General features: G+C 40.7%; 1 protein-coding gene across 2 annotated transcripts in view; it reads left to right on the forward strand.

The window, feature by feature from the left end:
• lmbr1 (limb development membrane protein 1) overlaps nt 1-14388 on the forward strand; it is a 58003-nt gene that overhangs the window by 21437 nt on the left and 22178 nt on the right. The window contains exons 6-9 of one of the 2 annotated variants that reach the window (XM_066688073.1): nt 12055-12181; nt 12624-12692; nt 13160-13224; nt 14007-14079. In XM_066688073.1, the coding sequence (XP_066544170.1) occupies nt 12055-12181; nt 12624-12692; nt 13160-13224; nt 14007-14079 (334 nt within the window). The remainder of the gene's footprint in view (nt 1-12054; nt 12182-12623; nt 12693-13159; nt 13225-14006; nt 14080-14388) is intronic. The other variant, XM_066688081.1, reaches the window with a different exon arrangement.

Here is a 14388-nt window from a genome sequence, read left to right on the forward strand (position 1 = left end):
AGAATTAAGGCAGTTCTGAAGGCGAAAGGGGGTCAAACACAGTATTAGTATGGTGTTCCTAACAATCCTTTAGGTTAGTGTATGTATGTGTATATATATATATGTATATATGTATATGTATATGTGTATATATATATATATATATATATATATATATATATATATATATATATATATATAATTATATAAATACTGTGTTTTACTCCTGAATTTCCATTGTTTTCTCTCTCACTCATTTTATTCACTGTTTCACATTTGTAGTGCTCTTCTCATCCTTATAGTAGTGTGTGTATGTAGAAGAATATATGTCCGTGATGGTTAAACTTTAGCTGGAGGCTTCGGCTTTACAGTGGAGACCCTGTACATATGTGACATAGAATAGTCAGAGAATAGTACTGTGAACATTTTATGGCCCTGTTCATAACCCTGACATTATTACCGTGTATAGAACACACATGGGATAAACTGGCACAAAAACTCGAGAGGATCCAGTGAATGCAGATTTCTCTTGGTGCACTAGAGTCTTTCAGGCCAAGATGGGCCTTGTTCATGCATTTTGAACGGCTCTCTTGGAATGAAGTCCATTGTCCAGGACATCATTGGTATAGTAATGTGGTTGAATGTTTGGAAATATCAGTGCCTTGTGTTTGGAGCAGGTAGCAATTGAATCGTTCAGAGGAACCCTATACCTTTTCTCTGTGTGTCTTTTGAAATTGAAGTTCAATCAGACAATGGTGTCCGCCATTCCAGATTTCTCCATCCTGTTCACACTGAAATGAATGTCAATACTGAATTTCAGAAGAGTGCCTGGTGTTGAAAATGGCCTGTGTTTTAAGATGCGGTTACATGGTTCTAGTAGTTGGCTGTTCAAATTCAGTTTATTTTGCAATTGTCTGATTGCAATTTTTCTGCACTACTTTTTAAACTAGACCTTTCCAAGCACTGAAAAGCTAGAATTAAAATAAAATGTGGCTTCAGTCATGTTGAAGTGGCTTCATTGGTGGTGGTTGTTGGTATTATTTAAGATGTGAAATGTGAAGTGTAGTGTTAAGAAACTGGTACCAGAAACAGGTGTTCTGCCTCTGCCCTCTCCCTGACACCAATCTGTGAGTATTAACTTGTTAACATGAAACATAAAGCTGCTCATCAGCCCCAGCCACATCCTGACCCATTATTTAAATTATCCAGACGCTGCAAAATGTTCAACGCGAGAGCCGTGTCCCTGTGATTTAAGAGCCCAAACCCCCCCCCCCCCCCCACCTTCCCCAAAAAAAGTACTTCAAAAGGATAGGCGAATAATAAAGCAGTACGGCCCAAAAGAACAGAAAAAAATTGAAAGGGAGGAGGGAAACTGGAGGTAACTTCCTTGTTTAATTAATTAGCTAAGGAGGCTAGAAAGATGCATACAGATAAATCGCGTTACAGCACAATAGATTGGGAAACAAGGATGTTGAGTTTTTGTCCCCCCCTTCCCCTGTTTCCTTTCTTTTTTTTAATACATTTCTATCCTGTGTCACAGTTTGAAATTGTCCTGGATTATGTCTCCATTTAACCAACTTAAAAATCAGCCTGTACTGTATTCTAAGACCAGATGTTTTTTTTTTTTTTCTGTAGCAAATTTGTATCGTTGTCGGGGGGGCTCCGTAATAAAGTAATGGCCCGAAATCAGTAGGAAGTTGGGGCGGCCTTCTGTCACTTTATGACTCTGTACTCTTTCATTTTGCGGCGACTGTTTTTTGCCACTGATCATCCATAAATTTGCTTGAGTGAAGTACTGCTTAGTGTTCGCTACACGTTCAGGTATTTTGTGCGGAGGAAATTTGTGTGGCTGCTCTGAGATGAGGAGAACCCCCCCCCGCCCCCAGCCCCCTGCTGACAAGGGCAAGGGTACTGAGGGGTTTGAATTAAGTTTTTATAATAAGGAAATTAGTTTTGTAAGCAAGAGCAATATTAAGGCAAGTCTTTGAGCCCTTGTGGTTTTCTTTCCTGACACTTTTTTTTTTTTTTTTCTTTCTTTCTTTCTTTCCTTTCCTTTGCTATTCCTTACAGAGCCCCTAAAACTGACATAACTGGCAATAAAATCCAACATGTGATTTTGTGTGCCCAGCATACTGATTTGTGCTCAGGTTTTTTTTTTTTTTTTTAATTTGTGACCACCATGCAAAAATTGGAAACCATAATATTTCATAATTCCTGCCTTTGGTTTACTAAATTGTGGGCAGAGTTTACCAAAGCAAGTGCCCCAATGAGTAACCGACTGAACAAATGCTTCGGTTTGTTTTTTCAACTGTCCTCTCCGGGGAGCTGTAGTGTTGCTCTAATTTAACAAAACAAAATGCAATATACTAAAGATACAGGAAAAATACTTTTTCCCTGCTCAAAAGATCACTAGATGACATTTAAGTATAATATCCAGATTTTCTTCTGATATGTATAGTCCAAAAGCAGAACCATTAGTCCCATCCTAGTACAAATTTATACATTTATTTATTCTTTAAAGAAAATAAGGGGAACATTGTGTTTGTGTTGTGTATTGTTTGAGTGAGTAGTTCCATTTGCACCTGATTCAAAGACTTGTAATGTAATTATACCCAGATTGTTTTCAGATAAAAATGTCTTGTCCATAAAAAAGAAAAAACGTGGATCGAAACCTAAATTTACCCAGAATAGCTAACGGAGAAGTCTCCATCTAGGATGAGACTTATTACCTGAAACAATACTGCTGGAATAAGTTTTAATTTTTGCTTTTTGTTAGTTACCTGAATGTTCTCCTAGTATGATCTGTCTGTTGTGGTTGGTCTTTTCAGCCCATCGTTGTCCTCTCTAATGGCTGTATCTGTATCTGTATCTGTATCGTTCAACAATGCCAGCTCTGAAAAATGTTTAAAAAATAACACAATCTTTGTCTGAGGTGTAACATGGCAATACAGGAAGTGTTTAAAAATAAATATATAAGCAGGGGGTGTGACAGGAAGGGGTTTAGGTTAAGGACCAGGTCTCGGACCCGGGCCACTGTAACGACACCGGGCTGATTGTGTTTGTCAAGAAGCCTGCTCTGTATTCTTCGCTTTGTTTCAAACCACCTGCACTGTGTTGTCAGACTATCGGCACATGTAGCGACGCATGGACCCGTTCACCGTACATTGGGAGGGGTGGGTGGACGCCTTTACATTTATTGAATAGGTAAGGCTGGTTTAGCCGTCGGTTTACGATGCCACATTTATTACAGCTGGTCTTGTTCCAGTGCACCATTTATTTCACAGCCAGAGTGAAATTATCGCCTATTACAGACTGGGATCAAATTGGAAACATTCTTTAGCCCTGATATGCATCCTTCTGCATACATCTGCTCTTTTATGGATTTGGTGCCTGTTGTATTACTCGACGAGCGAGTGGAAGACTGTAGGTGGATCTCACGGAGACCTGCACTCTTCGTTGTGTATTCTATTGTGTATTGTGTATCCTATCCTAGTCCTGATCCTTTTGAAAATGAAGGATCTGTGTGGCGGGGATGGAGTGGACTCTGTCGAGTGCTGCAGAAACCTCCCATAGATGGCAGTGTTGGCAAGAGACAGCTGCTCAGTCTGCCCTTCCCTTTGCCTGGCCTGTATGTGCCCTATGTCTAAGGGCCTAGCCTGGGCCCCTTGCCACAGCTCCGCAGCCTGGCATAAAAATAGAATCGTACAAATATTTGCTAATTAGATGCTGATAGTCAGTGAATTATGAGAATTGTATATCATAGAGGAGTTATCTTTGTGATCCTTATTAGATATAATCTAAGTGTCCGTTCAGAGGACTCTTTGCTTGTCCCTTGTCCAGGGCTGAGAGGAGCAGGGTAACGCAGCGTAATACACCCGCTCTTCCGTTCTCCACCCTGTGCTGTGGTCACCAGTTCACTGGCAGCAGGAAAAGGTAACCCAAACCGTAGACCCGACTGTATTTTTACCTGCCCCGTATTCCTGGAGAAAGGAGACCGGCTTTTGCAATATCCTAGAGTGAGAAATGTTATTAAAGGAATCGGGGGGACGGAGGAACAAGGAAGACCCCCCTCCCTGTCCTGAAATGGCATTCCAGGCTCTCTTGTCGCATCGTCCACGTAGACAGGATCGCTTCGGTTGGGCCCGTCTTCCTATTTTTAATCTCCGCCCGCTTTGAAACCGAGCAGAGGTCACCCCTTGGTGGCCTTTAAACACGGCCTGAGCGAAGGTCTCTGCAGTTCAGCGCGGAGCTCCCAGTTTTCAGACTGTTTTAAAACGCGTCCATCTATCCATCACGCCGAGATGACGGGCCAGTCTGGTGTCTTACTGAGTAAACCTTATTTTGGTGTTACTAAGATACTCTCTTTGTTGGCGGCTCACAATGGGCTCCATATTTATTTTAAATCTGCTGCTCATGCACACATTTCTTTCTTCCTTTCCCAGGCTGCTTCTAGGGGTGGGGTCGGCCTATATAAAGTGATGTTTACATACCTTGGTAAAGGTCAGGATGTCTCGGCTAAAGCTGTGTTTGAACGCCGATTACCATAGAAACATATTAGTTTTTGAAGAATTTTTGTAAGTGCACCCCCCATTTTCTTCTTCTTTCGTCTTTGAAACGAAATGTACTGCAGTAAGTTTTAAAACAGTTTCATAACTGTACAGAGGGTTTGGGGTACAGAGGAATTTCTGACCAAGAAAGCGATCCTTAAAGGGTTTTAAAGAAGAATTTAAATGATGTGGCATAGGAATTTTTTCTTATTAATTGTAAACTATAGTCAAATATGAAGTCTTTCCTTTCTGTGGCTTGTATTAAGCCAAACAAAAATATATTCTTCCACATCTATGTATGTTTGCACAGTAAAGGCCTGTATAAACCACCAGATAGCCATTAAGCATCAAATACAGGGTTTCGTTGTGTGCGGCACTAAAATAGGTCTGTCTGTCATGTTCTACACCGGAAAGCTATTTAGTCTAAAGGCAAAGTATGTGAATGCCTAAATAATTCAAATAAATAAAGACACCAAGGTGAATTTTTCAAAACGGATATTAATCTGCCATTTTGGTGTAAATGGTATGCCTCCATATAATAGATATGCTAAACGCCGGCTGTGTGGTTTGGGAAGGGTCCCTCGTGACATATCCCACACAGACCAGCGAACCCAGGACTCTGCTTGGCCACTTTGACAACGAGACCGAATTCCCAAGACGGCCCGCTGCACGTAAGTGTTCATGAAGGGAGGAGAAATTAACACATTAGTCAAGTTCAGGCCCAGCTGCTTCGATGGGCTTTCTGGCCATTAAGATAATCGTCTGAATTTGAGACCAGACTTTGAACACAACCCATGCTGGATTGTGTTTTATGGCACGTTGTTTGGATGGAGGTTGTGATTTTCAGTTACCATCATCTCTTCCCGTCAGAGGCCTCAAACCTGTGCTGGAGTAGTATTTGTTGTCGTGCTGAAGGGCTTCCCACAGTATGTTTTTTATGCTTAATTTGTTGTCTGAACTGTATATTTGCCATGGAGTGTTAAGCCCATATCGAGAGCCTCACCAGCTGTTGGTTCACACGCCACAAAAAGGGTTTCTTAGTTTAGTGTAGTTCTACTTCCCATCAATGGTTAATAATGCTACTATTACCCCCCAAGAGCAAAAATCCTCTGTGCGCTTTGACTTAGTCTCACAATGCTTATTTCCAGAAAGGAGAACATTGAATGGAATTATCCCTTTTCCCCCATATCTACAACCCACCGAATGGTGATTTAAAATAGGCTAAAATTATAAAGGAGATATGCAATAAATAAACACAGTAGGTTCTGTAATCTGTTCAAAGTAAATCCAGATCTCTGCTATCTATGGTTTTAAATATATTAAGCTAACACCTTGCAAAACACTAGTAGCTACAGCTCTCCTCTTTCAGGAGCTTATCAGTCTGACACGTACCAGTAATTGAAAACAGGTGTGTCACTGTAGTAAACAGAGAGAAGAGAGGGAGGGAAACTTCAAAAGTACTGAAGCTACTTCCTTCACCATAAATCCTTTCATTTTAGCCATGAGTGTAATATGTGAGCTTTGATGGCTTTGGAGATGTCGTTTAATTTTTAAAGAACTCATTTATTTTTAAATGGTAGTAATACTTAATAAAGAGTGACATAAATTGTTACAGTGACCTTTTGTTGTTGTTTTTTGCAGTCCAAGGTATTCCCAGCTTTGAATGATGTAAAGCAATATTTCCCATCTGCTCTCTAAGTGTCATTTACTTGGAGCTTCATTATGAGTCGAGGCCTTCTGCTTTCTGTCTCCGACACAGCGCGGCACTGCCTCAGCTGAAGGCTGCGCTAATAAGTTGCCCTGACATCTGGTGCGTCTTTAACTAAAGTAAATGCACAGGCTGCAGCCATGGCGGGGTTTCCCAGGGGACCCTTCTGCTCCTGCCCTTGGCGGTGAGTCAGGGATGAGCACGGGGCTGCTTCCCCCATCTATGTGCTGACCTGCCACTGAGTAATGGTGGCAAAAGCTCCTCCAGAGACTCTCCGTAGCTGAGAGCTCGGGGTCTCTCTCTCTCGGCTTCCGTTTTATTTTTCTGTGTTTTTGATTTTTAGTTTTTTCTATGTCCTAATGTCTCCCTCTTTCTCTTCCTCTCACTCTTTGTTTCCATTTCATTGTCCCGTTTTCTTTCACTCTATTCTGCCTCTCCTCTTCCTTCTCATGTTATTCCTTCCTTCCTTCCTTCCTTCCTTCATGCATGTTATTATTATTTTTGATATTATTTGTTTTGCACATTGTTCCCCTTGCTACAACTCAAACACTGTTAATTAAAACACATTCAATCTAGCAACCCATAAAACAACACTGCATTGATATTCTTATTTTTACAACAAAATTTTTTTTTGACTCTAGTGCCAAAATGAAAGGATTATAGATCATAGACTGTATAGCTTTATAACGGTGATAATTAGGTGTGTGTGTTTGTTTTTCATACATTGACACACTGACGTTTCCTGACACTTGACCTTCCTTCCATTGAGCTGTTATGTGATGAGCTTGACAGGAGAGTGATTTAAGAAGGGTGTGTTCATTTTCCCTTAAATCAATAGTCTAGTCTGGCAGATTCCTCCTTTTTCCATTGTATACAAGTTCTGTTGCAGCTTCTACCAATAGATTGCAATGTCCCCATGCACATCTTGGCTGTGTGTTACATAGGATATGAATTGTTTGATCGTTTTGTAGGAATCTGAAAAGTATTGTGAAATATCTTTATTCACAGGAAATGCAAAGTTTGTATTTGTTTTGTTTCCATTTTGAAAGTATTATGTGAGTGACACAAAGTGTGTAGGCTATTTGGCCCTCAAAATATGAGATTTTTGCCATATCATATACATTTATCCCAGTTAGAATCTCACAATGCTGGGGAGTTTCTGGGATTTTCTGAGATGATGCTTTAGAATGAGTCTCTGGCTCCGGCCAGAACTAGATTCCAGAAGCGGGATGAAGAACGAGCCCTTCTGTTTGTGGCAGACACACATATGTCTTTGAAGGTGGTGGGGGGGGAGCTTTGATAGTTCCAGCCAGCACTATGTTTAGCAGTCTGGGGGGAGAGATAAAAAGAAAACATTGGGTGGGGGGGAGCTCAGAATTGACGAGATCTTAAATTTTTCATGAGCGCTATATTTAGACTGGGTGTGCACACTCACGGGGCGAGAATAGAAACTGTATCGACTCTTCCTATAGTGTGGCGTTCTGAATTCAAACGCATAATGCATGAGTTCCGGGCTTTTTACAGAGCATTGCAGCGAGCGTCTGGGGGTTCAGTGGTATTTATATCTTCCAGAGAGAGCACATGCATCATGCCTGAGGAGCACCCTGGATGGCAGGAGAAGCCATTATGAATTGTGATCCGATGTTCTATTAATAAGAGCGGTAACTGACATGATCGCTTACTGTTGAGGGTGGGGGGGTGATTTCAGAGGTCAAAGCATGTTTCAGCATCACTGAGAGAGCAGAAGAAACTTGTAGGGATTTTTCTGAGCATTACTTCAGGGTAGTTTTTGGATTTGTTACTTTTGGCTGTGGTCAAGATGTTTTTTTTTTCTAGGATACATCTGTTCTTCAGAAACTAAAGGTATGGAGTTTTAATATTAATGATTGTTTGATTGTGCATTAAAAATAAATACTGATGACACGTATGTACAATATACACATTGTTTTCATGTATTTATAATGTTTTTAGACTACAATATAAATATATAAACCTCTATTAGAAATATGTGAGTTTTCCATGTATGCTTGTACTGGCTGTAGTGTGGGAATTTCTGAATATAATGTACTTTGAATATAGTGTCATACTTGTTCCATCCGCCTGGAAAAAAGTTCATAAATTGAATTGGAGTGTGTGAGAACTGTTATTTCTTCTGAGGAATAATAGGGAGAAAAAACTGTCAATCAATATCAAACACGTGACTTGTGTGTGTCTGTGCATTCAGCAGATTACACAATGTTTTTTTTACTTTTGAGATTCACCTCCAACCCAGAACATTCACATATCTGATGGTTGTAGTGGATTTCTTTTTATTTCAATAAGAAAACCAAATGCAAACTTAAAACTGCAAGCCATGCCAGTAGTTTGCACTTTACAAGTACAGGACAAAAACCCTCACGTCTTTTTTGTGGTGTTACACATGCTGATGTCTGCATTGACCTCTGTGATGTCTGCTGCCCTGGCTTTTAGCTGCACACAGTTGGTTACATTACAGTTCATTTCACCGTACATGTACTGCCCATTGGAACAGTTGAGTTGATGTTTCTACAGGATGTGTCCAGGGATCGTTGTACAAAAAGGCTATAGCTGTGTCCCCGGCCTTGAATAGAATAAAATTACGTAAAACAATGATCTCTCGTAGAAACTACTTTGTAGAAGAACAGGATTGTCTTAAGCCCCACCTAATCTTGCGAGTGAGATTTAGCATCCAGATCTGTATCGCTGCGAATCACATATTTGCCATTGGATTAGGACAGAGCAGTTGCAGAAGAGAGAGCAGAATGGACAACGTGGTTCAGTGTGGCAGACAGGTGCAGCGTGGGCCTGCAGTCTGTTATCAGGATTAAGCAACCAGGAGACACTGAGGAGAAAAAGGCCAATTTGTGTTTGTCTGCAGAAGCTGCTAGCATTTGTATCTAAAAACAAAGACAAACAATCGGAGAAGGCTGCTTGTCCCTTCTTGCATCCTACTAGTGTTCATTCAGAACCATGCTCTGCTAGAGGTCTCCTTCTGTTCCTCTCAGACTCTGGCGTCCGACCACACGAGGGCTCTGCATACCCTGTTCCTCACGTCATGCTAGAATATTCTGCATGCAAGTGTCCGAACCTTTTGCAGGGCATTGAAAAGAGAGGAAAGTGACAGAAAAAAAGCCCAGATTCTGTTATCAATATAGTTTTTTTTTCTTCAAGTGATTATTTTAAATTGTGTTTTGTAATGCTGATTTTTGTTTTACAATGTATGTACTTTATTTTGCATCAGGCGTGTGTGCTGGATGTCTGACGAATGGCCAAGCTCGGTCATTTAATTAGTGCATCAGACCACAGAAAATTTTATATTATGCGTATTTGTTTGTTTTTGGCTGAGAGATCATTGCACGATTTGCAGGGAGCATTTCCAAAAGATTCTGGGGACAGGCATTGTGTGGCAATGGCTGCGCACGTCTCATTGTTTTTCCTCTGTTGATTTTATGTCTGAATTAAGTGGTGCTATTCAATTGAATGACGCTAAACAGATTTACCTCAAAAGCTGCCTTGTTGGTTTCTGTCTCACAGTAGCTACTCCAATTAAGGGGGATCAAAATCAATTCCTGGGGGGCCAAAATATCGTGAGGCTTTTGTTCCAATCAATCTCACTTTCCGCTACTTAATTGGACTAATTAAACATCAATGAAGATTGTTCTCTTTTCTCCAGGCCCCTAAATACATTCAGTGGGTTACCATATCTTGAGTCAGCATATTTGAATCTGTCCCCTATAAATCAAAAAAGACGATGACATTAAACAACACAATAAAAATGTAAATATCATGCCCTGTGATGGACTGGCATCCTGTCCTGGGTATCCCCTGGCATGCAACCTATGTCCACTGGGTTTGGCTCCAGCTCGCCATGACCCTGTAGTGGGTAAGGCGCTTATTGAAAATAGATGAATGGGTAATTACAATTTGTATTTTGCTTATAAAGCACCTTTCAAAGACATCACAAAGTGCTGTACAGATTCATGTTGTCTAGAAAGACGCCAGGGTCTACTTGTAAATCGCAGGGAGGTCAAACTGCATTTAGGCCGAGACCAAAAACTAATGAGAATATTGTGTGGCGGGTTGCAGGAAATGGTAGCAACCAAGTTTTTTGATACTAGGTATTGGTTTTTACTCCACAGATCTGAAGGCATATACTTCATCACGGAGAATTACAGTAATATTATGTTCCCAAGCAAAGTTCAGTACCGCCATAACTGGCATTAGAAAGCACACTTCTTCAGAAGTTTAGTTCATGCAGTATGAATTAAACCTTAAAATTCATTCATTCATTTAATTCATTCACACTTCAGTGATCTCTGGCCAACCTCAGGCTAACACTTAGTGAGAAAATGCTTTAAAGTTGCTTGTGCTCTTGAGAATCTTTAAAATGAAAAGAAGGAAATCAAATCCAACCCCCCAAAACAAACACACAATGCCTTTTCTTGGGCCCAATGTGACGCTGCGTCAGTAAAAGATTGTAAAAGTTTCTCCTTAAGTAGACAGTGTTGGGTAAAACCCAGTGTAAAGTGATACTTGCTTTCATCCGAGCCACAGTTGAATGAAGGCCTCAGTCCTGTGTGAGTAACATCCTGCCTCAGGGGTTTAATTGCATTGTAAATGTGAAGAGAAATAAAATAAAAATGAAATGAAAAATGTACCAAATAGATACGATTGTCCCCGTTTGTCTTTGAACTGTGCACAGGGAGTTTTACTTGCGTCATTCGAGGCGAGCAGTCGGTGCCCCCCAGTGATAAACAAAGCAAAAATAACTCTGAGACCTGAAGAATAAAACCACACCAAACCACTTGAACTTGGAAACACTCACCTGCTATTTCTGTGTTTTCCAGCTGAAATGGAGGATTTGGAAAGCCAGCCCTTTTGGTTACCTAGGCACGCAGTTTTTAACACTTGTGGTGCCGCACAGTGTTCAGTGTGTGTTTTCAAAAGATTGGGATCGGGTCATTTGTTTACAGGTCTACTGCACTTACATACAGGCGATGTAGGTCAGTGTGACTCAGGTTTCCATAGGTTGTGTCTACTTTACTAAATGTGTGTGTATATGTGTGTATATGTGTGTGTGTGTGTGTGTGTGTGTGTGTATAAAGATTTGTTCCTGGGATGCAATGGTTTAACTGTCAGAAATCGGGTGATGGTATTCTAAAAAAATCTAGGATCTCTGCGTTAAATGGATTTTTTCAGGGACCGTGTGATTCTCATGCCCGTCTGAATTATGCAGGATGTCTGTGGAAATATCATGGTTACTTTTTTAACGAGCCCCTTTTTTTTTTTTTTTCGACGCACTGGGCCACCAAGCAACCAAGGTGAAAGCAACGGGAGCAGCCATCTCTGTGACCGTAGAGAACTGAGTTTACCCTGTAACTTTCCCTGCACTTTTAAGATGGGTTTCCAGTGGTCTCCTATTGGTTTGACACACCTTCACTGTGCTTTACTACACTGCACCATGGGGAATGCCATGGTATAGCAAGATGCATCTTTCTAAGGCATGTTTAACATGGTAGACAGTGATGTATTCACGGTAGTGTGGCATAGCATAGGGAAGGCGTGCGAAAAACAGCTCACCACTGTCAAACAATGGTAGCATAGCGGCAACATGTCCTACTATTCCCACGATGCACTGGGGAGCCAGTCAGGGTACCTCATTGGAGGCCTGTGTGCTCCGTATCGTTTCGTTACATCAGCCAATGAGGTTTAAGAAGGTCAGAATAAGACCTTTTTATAGTGTAGACCTTTGGGTTTATGCATGATGTTAAAAGGGTGATTTGTATTGTTCTTCTCTTCTAGGGCATCAGAGCTCGGATTTTGGAAACGTTCGTGATGCTCTTCCTGCTGGCTCTGCTGATTTTGGGAATTGTGTGGGTGGCCTCTGCGCTCATTGACAATGATGCGGCCAGCATGGAGTCGTTATATGGTACGCACAACGAATCATAGGACAGGCGATGCTGCTGGAGAAACTCATTGAGATGAGCAAATATTGTTCACTAAGCCCTGCTTATTTATCAGTGGTGTCTTTCTGGTTAGACATGACCTCAGCCAAGGGGAAACTCACCGCAGCTCCATATAAATGATTTGAAAGTGTTATTGCTCAGTAAAGAGAATATTGTTAATTGTGCTGTGCAGGTTTATCAGTTCAATTTTATTTGAGATTCTGACTGTTACAGTGTCTTTCCTGCTGTATCTTATTGCCTATCTCCCAAATGGTCATCATATCAGTGCTGATAAATAACTTGGAAAATGACTTTTAGTTTATGTAGGTCATACATTTTTTTGTCATGAATTCTTGCCTATAGAATGAAAAGGATTGATATTCCTTTTATTATTATCGCTTATAAAGTAATGTCCTGTGCTTTCAGACCTTTGGGACTTCTACCTTCCCTATTTATATTCCTGTATCTCGTTGATGGGTGGATTACTGCTTCTATGTAAGTATGTCTTTCTCAATGCTAACCTTACTTGTAGGTTTCTTTGTGACGAGACTGCAACAAAAGCCTTCAGTGTTGAGTAAAGAAAGACAAACGACAACTAGTCAGACTTGTGTGTGCCAGATAGGCCCATATGAATAAAAACGGATGAGACTTAAGTTTAGGTTTTATTTTATGTTTTTGCTTATTTATTTTGCAGAAGACTGTGTGTGATATATTTAGGTTACGTTTTCAGGTATCAATTCGCTAAAAGAACGTCTGTGCAATTCCAAAAACACTCAGGGGAATGCAAGCGATCACACCCCAGTGCGAGAAACACCTTTCCAGACCTTTCCCTTCCTGATGGTCGTTTCTCCAGGCTAGGCTGTGTGTGAAATGGATCTGGCTCGCAGGGATCTTTGTGTTCTTGTGGGCTGCTGGTGAAATGCGGTCGCTGCCATTGTGTGTTTTTCTCTTGGTTGGTTTAGTATGCACACCAGTTGGTCTTTCCAGGATGTTTACAGTTGTGGGACAGTTGCTGGTAAAACCGACAGTAAGTAGCTTCTCAAAATTAATCTTCCTTCCTCATAACCGACGAGCCGACCCCACCTTTTGGTTTTTGTTTTGCATTTCGTACACTTGTGTGTTTTACAAGGGGCCCTATCAAGTCTGTTTTTATCAGCCTTTCTGGGCTAGTTCAGATTGACCCATTTCTAATGTTGGATTTCTCCATGTTTGGACTATAATAAGTCATAGCTCATGATGGCTGTTTATTTTTGCTCTCAGTCTATTAAAGTGATCAGAACAAGATATAATCCTGCTTAAAATGTGACCTGGCTTCATAGGGCTCTGTTTTGCATCTAGATTCATACTCGCTCTGCGTCACAGCCCATCTCAAGACCCCCAGAACAGAAAGGGGCTCCAGATATGTTTCTAGGGAACGGAAAAATGAAAAAATAAAAGCAGTTTCTTCAGTGACTCTATAACTGCAATGCTTTTAGAAGAAGACACATTTTAAATCTGCAGAGAGGTTGTGATGTCAGGACAGGCATGACTCGGATCACTCATTGTAATTTTGTTTTTATGTGTTTTCAACTGTTTTCACAATTCTAATCTAATTGCTCTGTGAACATCTTCTGTCAATCAAAGGGGTGAAAAAAATATATAACATGTATCACTATCTTGACAGTTTAGATGTGGGTGTGCAATGACTGTTAAGAAGATTACAATTAAGATTTTTTTTTATTTTTCTTTGTCTCCACTTCCAGCCACATTGATCCAACTTGGATTATTATTCTTATATTTTTTTTTGTCCTTTTTCCTTTCCTTTTTAAGATCCTTGAGGACCTTGATGAGCAAATATATTGCATCCACCTGCAGGAGGAAGCGCTGCAGAGGAGGTTAAATGGTACGTCACACTAATTAAGCGATCGCATCACTGGGCAATCAGCAGCTCACTGGGTGTGACCGTGCTGCATTAATTGCCACCGACGGATCATCAGACCTCCAGCACGCACACCATACAGGCGATGATACAGACACCAATTTCCAATATCTAGTATTGTGATCCTAAACCTGGTTTTGATATCGAAGTCAAAATTCTGGTATTATTACAACACTATATTGAACCTGCAGTGTCTTGTGAGGAAAACGGGGTGGTCCTGTCATTGTTTGAAGTAGTTTAGTAGTAAATAGTAAATTCTTTTTCGTACGGATT

Source organism: Amia ocellicauda, chromosome 2 (genome assembly GCF_036373705.1).
Source record: "Amia ocellicauda isolate fAmiCal2 chromosome 2, fAmiCal2.hap1, whole genome shotgun sequence".
NCBI lineage: Eukaryota > Metazoa > Chordata > Actinopteri > Amiiformes > Amiidae > Amia > Amia ocellicauda.